Below are 6,414 nucleotides of genomic sequence, written 5' to 3'. Positions count from 1 at the left end.
AATAGGGTGTGCAAACCCTATCTTGACAAGTTCGTCATTGTCTTCATCGACGACATCCTGATCTACTCCAAGAGTCAGGAGGAACACGAGCAGCACTTACGAATTATCTTGGAACTTCTTCGAAAGGAACAACTGTACGCCAAGTTTTCAAAATGCGACTTCTGGCTTCGTGAAGTCCACTTCTTAGGCCATGTGGTGAACAGGGATGGGATTCATGTCGGTCCATCCAAGGTAGATTCGATACGAAACTGGCCTGCACCGCGTACACCAACGGAAATACGCCAATTCTTGGGTTTGGCGGGGTATTACAGGCGATTTATCAAAGATTTCTGGAAGATCGCACAGCCGCTTACAATGCTGACACAGAAAGGTGTCACCTACCGTTGGGGAGATTCCCAGGAAACCGCTCTCCAATACTTGAAGGATAGACTATGCAGCGCACCTATTCTCTCACTGCCAGAGGGCACGGACGATTTTGTGGTATATTGTGACGCATCGATACAGGGGCTTGGTTGTGTATTGATGCAGCGGGATAAAGTTATTGCCTACGCATCGCGATAACTCAAAGTTCATGAACGCAACTACACGACGCACGATTTAGAGCTGGGAGCTGTTGTTTTTGCGCTTAAGATATGGCGACACTACCTGTACGGTACCAAGTGCACAATTTACACCGATCATAGGAGTCTCGAGCATATCTTCAAGCAGAAGGAATTGAATATGCGTCAGCGAAGATGGGTTGAACTTTTAAACGATTACGAATGCGCTATTAAGTATCATCCAGGCAAAGCCAATGTTGTGGCCGACGCTCTCAGTCGAAAGGACACTCTACCTAGGCGCGTACGAGCCTTGCAGCTCACTATTCAGTCCAGTCTTCCTGCACAAATACGAACTGCTCAGATGGAAGCATTAAAGCTCGAAAACGTCAAAGCTGAAGCTTTACGTGGCTCGAGGCAACGATTAGAACAAAAGGAAGACGGCGCCTACTATGTAACAGGACGTATTTGGGTTCCACTATATGGTGGTTTACGGGAACTTGTGATGAATGAAGCTCATAAGTCTCGCTATTCGGTACATCCAGGTTCGGATAAAATGTATCACGACATCAGAACTACATATTGGTGGCCTAGCATGAAGGCCCACATTGCTACTTACGTCGGCAAGTGTTTGACATGTGCAAAAGTCAAAGTGGAGTATCAAAAACCAGCGGGCCTACTTCAGCAACCCAAGATACCGCAATGGAAATGGGAAGAAATTTCCATGGATTTTGTTACAGGCCTACCCAGATCCCAGCGTGGGAATGATACTATATGGGTGATCGTGGATCAACTCACCAAGTCTGCACACTTCCTGGCTATTAAGGAAACGGATAAGTTCTCCACTCTCGTAGACGTTTATCTTAAAGAAGTTGTTTCGAGGCACGGGGTGCCCACCTCCATCATTTCGGATCGGGATGCACGATTCACGTCAGAGCTATGGCAAGCGATGCACAAATCTTTTGGCTCACGATTAGACATGAGCACAACATATCATCCTCAGACGGATGGGCAGTCTGAGCGAACGATCCAAACTCTTGAAGACATGCTTCGGGCGTGTGTTATTGATTTCGGCAACGGCTGGGAAAAACATCTCCCTTTGGTGGAGTTTTCGTATAATAACAGTTATCACACCAGCATACAAGCCGCTCCATTGTAGTGGACGCCACGAAAAAGATTGCACAGATATGACAACGCATGGCGGCAGCACGCGACCGTTAGAAAGCCTACGCGGACAAGCGTAGGAAGCCTTTGGAATTTCAGGTCGGGGACCGGGTTTTACTTAAAGTCTCACCCTGGAAGGGTGTGGTTCGTTTTGGCAAACGGGGCAAACTAAATCCGCGGTATGTCGGACCGTTCGAGATCATTAAGAAAATAGGCAAAGTGGCCTACAAGCTAAACCTACCAGCTGAACTCGGTGCAGTTCACAATGTATTTCACGTGTCGAATCTGAAGAAGTGCCTGTCAGATGAGACCCTCATAATTCCTTTTAAGGAACTCACTATCGATGAGCGGTTGCAGTTCGTCGAGGAGCCAGTTGAAATCACGGACCGGGATGTTAAGGTCCTCAAAAGCAAGAGAATCCCTCTTGTTCGAGTTCATTGGAACTCCAAACGTGGCCCAGAGTACACCTGGGAACGCGAAGACCAGATGACAGAAAAGTACCCCCAGTTATTCGAAAACCGTGCAACCACTACTGAGGCTGAAGCTACTACTGCGGAATTTCGGGACGAAATTCCAAATCAACAGAGGGATGATGTGACACCCCAGAAAAACCAGTGAACAATACAGCTTACCTAGCTTCCTCAGTGAGTGCGTACCAAATTTCGGGACGAAATTTCTTTCAAGTTGGGGATAATGTGACAACTCGAATTTCCAAGATTCCTACCTCGCATTTATTGCACGTTCATGTATTGTTTAGTTGTTTATTTGCACAAATAATTGGCTATGGAACTGTAACGTTTTAATACAATGAAGTGTATTGTGTGATTATGCATGATTATGTGTTAATTGTGATAGACTTGTCAAATGCATACACTTGGTGGTGAAACTGTGAAACTGTTTGAGATGGTGTACTATTGTAAAATCTATTAATTAAGGGTGTAAAGAGTTATTAGTGAAATTTAAATCATACTTAACCCTAATCTCATTCCCTAATCATTCACTAATCATCACAAGAATCAAAACACGTACCCTCACATTCCCTAATCCTCTCTACAACCATCTTCTCATCATTCTTGGCTTCACAAGTCTCTTGCGACAAGTTTAATCTTCCAATCCATTTAGAATCAATCAAGGTAATTGTTTAATCATTGTTTGATGTTAATTGTTGATTGATTGATGTTAAAACCCTAGTTCTTCATGTGATAGGCTGTGATTATTGATTTGATTCTGAATTATTGTGATGACGATGATGATTAGTTGTATGCTTGATGGATCGCTCATTTTATGATAGTTGTTGTAATCATCGATTGACTTTATGATTCCTGTAATATGTAAGATTGATTAGGGTTTTGATCATATGAATGATGAAGTGTAACTGCCATGATGCTGTGATTTGTCTTGGAAAAATCACGTATATTGTTAGTCCGTGGTTTAGGTCAGAGTTTTGGATTGTTATATGTCTGAGTTTTGTGCATGATTGAGATGTCTGAGTTTATAAAATCAACATTGTTCGAATTATATGAACATGACCCTAGTCCGACTTTTAGATGATGCATGTGTCCGAGTTTTGTGAGTAATCTCATGTCCGACTTTTAATTAACCAAAAGATCCGACCTTTTATGTTGATTAAGTGTCCGAGCTTTTAATAATAAACACATATGGGGCTGTCCGAGTTTTGCATGTAAGGAAGGGGTGTCCGAGCTTTAACCCCCACTCCCTTATGGTCCGACCTTTAACACATTGTGTGTGTCCGAGTTTTAACTAGTGTCCATGGGTCCGAGTTTGGTGGGGGTGGTGATTAGTCCGACTTTTAAACCCCCCACCCCTGTTCTATCCGAGTTTCATAATCTTAAGGGTCCGAATTCTTGGCCCAAACCACTGTCCGAACTTTAAGCCCCCACCACCCCTAGTCCGAGTTTTATAGGGGGTTAGTTATCCAAGTTTGGTTGTTATGTGGATCCGAGTTTTAATGGTTATCACGTGATGTCTGAGCTTTGTTAATGCTGTTAAGTCTACAAACCTCTGTTAAGTTGCTTACTTAGCTGAATTGTTTAACTCTTACATTTAATAACTCGGTTAAGGAAATACATTTAACTTTGTCAACACGCTAGCTAATATGTCCTGTTAGACATGTAACATTTCCAATGTATGAGTTCTGTTAAGTGCGTTAATGGTACGAAACATGTTAACTGCCTGTTAATCTTGCCAAGCATAAATAGTGTGATTTTGACTAAACTGCATACGTAATATCTGATAACTGTTTAAACACACTTCGTGACATAAATGGCATGCGAACATGAACTGATTTACTACACGTGCAATCAATAGGACTTGACTGATTACTTGTGAGTGCATAACATAGCATACCGAGCAAACCAAGGTGAGTTCACACAGCCAAGGCATGGGGTTCCCAGGGTGGGAATGGGATTGATTTATTTATTTGTACTTCTCTAGATAATGGAACGTGGTGTTATGATCCTCGGGTGAGGAAGGTGATTGGTTAAGGTACTGCTAGACTAGTGATGCTTATAGAACTGATCTTCGCACACACGCCGGGATTGGCTGCGATAATATGACTGATCTTCGCACACATGCCAGGGTTGGCTGCGATAATATGACTAATCTTCGCACACATGCCTAGGAAGGCTGCGAACTATACACTAAAACTTCGCACAGGTGCCGGGTGGCCGCGATACAAACATACCTAGTCTAGAATACTTGAGAACTTTCCCTAATCTTCGCATACATGCCTGAAGGGCCGCGATACGAACTATTACGATACATGACTTAATGAACGAATACAAGGCTTACTATACTATTACATATACCGAACTATAAACTGTGAACTCGCTCAACTAGTTGTTGATCCTCTGTTACATGCCTTGCAGGTCGTTAGATACATGGAGCTTGCACGGGGAGGAGCAGGTCGTTGTGGAGCATGGATCGTGGATGCCATGTTAAAACATTTAAACATTTGAACTTATGTTACACATTGGGTTTTCATATTTATGCTTCCGCTACACTTTGAAACTATAATCATGTTTTGAACACCTATCGTATTGAAGGATTGGTTTACATTTATTTTACTTGATATTAATTACATGTTCAATATGATTGGTGGCTTGATCCTGGTCAGTCACGCTCCCAAGCGGTGATACTCCGCGTGTGGATTTTGGGGGTGTGACACATTGATCAAGTGTGATGAAACATAATCAATGGATGGTATTGGGTTTGCATAGTTTTTTAAAAAAGATGGGGTTTCTTGTATAGCCAAGCCCTATATATATATATATACATGTATATATATATCTCTATGTGATGTATATAGTTGTTATATTATAATGATGTATCATACATACTAGTATCTCTTTATACTCATATTCCTATAGGAAGGAGACAATGTCTGAACATAGAGATGAACAAGGGTCTAGAAATAATCAGAATAACAGAAGGAGAGAGGAAGATTCTTATAGGACTCGAACTCCCTCTCATAGTGTCAGGTCCCGGTCTAGTACAAGCATGCGTCTAAATACTGAGGATATCCACAATATAGCTATGGAAGTGGCTAAGGTAATGAAGAATGCACAAACCGGTAATGTTAACCAATCTGGAGAACGACATGAAGAAAGCTCAGCAGCCTCCACGCCAGTACAAAGGGAAGGAATGGGCGAAAGGAAAAACACTATTACAACCATGCCACTAGAAGGAAAAGGTGAATATTCCAAATCAAAGGAATGTACTTATAAGCACTTCATGTCCTGTAAACATCAGTCCTTTGACGGAAGAAAGGGAGCACTAGAAGCTCAAGACTAGCTCAACGGAATGGAGTCAGTATTAGACATATGTGAGTGTGATGACCGCAACAAAGTACGGTTCGCCGTACATATGTTTGAAGCTGAAGCCCTTCACTGGTGGAACATTGTGGTCCGAACAGAAGGAAAAGAAAAGGTTAAGGAGATGAAGTGGGAGGAGTTTATTCATAAGTTTCTTGCTAAGTATTGTCCTCCCAGTGAGACTAAGCAACTGGAAGTGGAATTCTTACAGTTAAAAATGGGAAATAAAACCTATCGAGAGTATGTTTCTCGTTTCAACGACATATCTCGACTGGTTTCTTATTTAGCATTGACCGAGGAACAACTGATCAATAGGTTTATTTGGGGTCTACCCTCTGAAATGAGGGTGTTTATCAAATCCGAATCCCCCAAGACTTTTGCAGAAACTGTTGAGGCTGGCGCCGTCATGGCTGCCGAGATGATTCTGCGGCAGGCTGAATCTCCCGCGCCAAAAAGGAAGTGGGAAGAAAGAAAGGGGGACACCCGGAATAACAACTTTAAAAGGCCTAAAACATTTCCTCAATGTCAAATTTGCAAACGCTTTCATACGGGGAATGTCGTTTTCCTTGTCCAAATTGTGAAAAGACGGGTCATGCTCTTCAAGAATGCAAGGAAAAGAGAAGTGTTTCAAATGTGGAGACCCTAACCACATGAGATCTGAATGTCCCGAACTTAAAAGAAATGATAGGACACAACCAAATCAGCCAAAAGGGCGGGCATTTGTACTCACCACGGAAGAAGCCAAGGCCAATACAGACGTTATCACGGGTACGTATCTCGTAAATGATGTATACGCGTGTGTTATTTGATACCGGTGCAAATAGAAGTCTAGTGTCGACTACCTTTAGACCTTACTTGAACCAGGCGTCCCAAACCCTAGA

The 6,414-nt window shown here is 42.5% G+C and overlaps 1 protein-coding gene across 1 annotated transcript; it reads left to right on the top strand.

Annotated features, from left to right (window-relative positions):
* The first annotated feature begins 5,522 nt into the window (after window positions 1–5,522).
* LOC110889624 lies at window positions 5,523–6,179 on the top strand. The gene has a single exon (XM_022137189.1). It carries the CDS (start codon window positions 5,523–5,525, stop codon window positions 6,177–6,179), a length of 657 nt encoding a protein of 218 aa, XP_021992881.1.
* The last annotated feature ends 235 nt before the right edge of the window (window positions 6,180–6,414 follow it).

This window comes from Helianthus annuus, chromosome 2, assembly GCF_002127325.2.
Source record: "Helianthus annuus cultivar XRQ/B chromosome 2, HanXRQr2.0-SUNRISE, whole genome shotgun sequence".
Taxonomy (NCBI): domain Eukaryota; kingdom Viridiplantae; phylum Streptophyta; class Magnoliopsida; order Asterales; family Asteraceae; genus Helianthus; species Helianthus annuus.
This window is presented reverse-complemented; position numbering and strand designations above follow the sequence as displayed.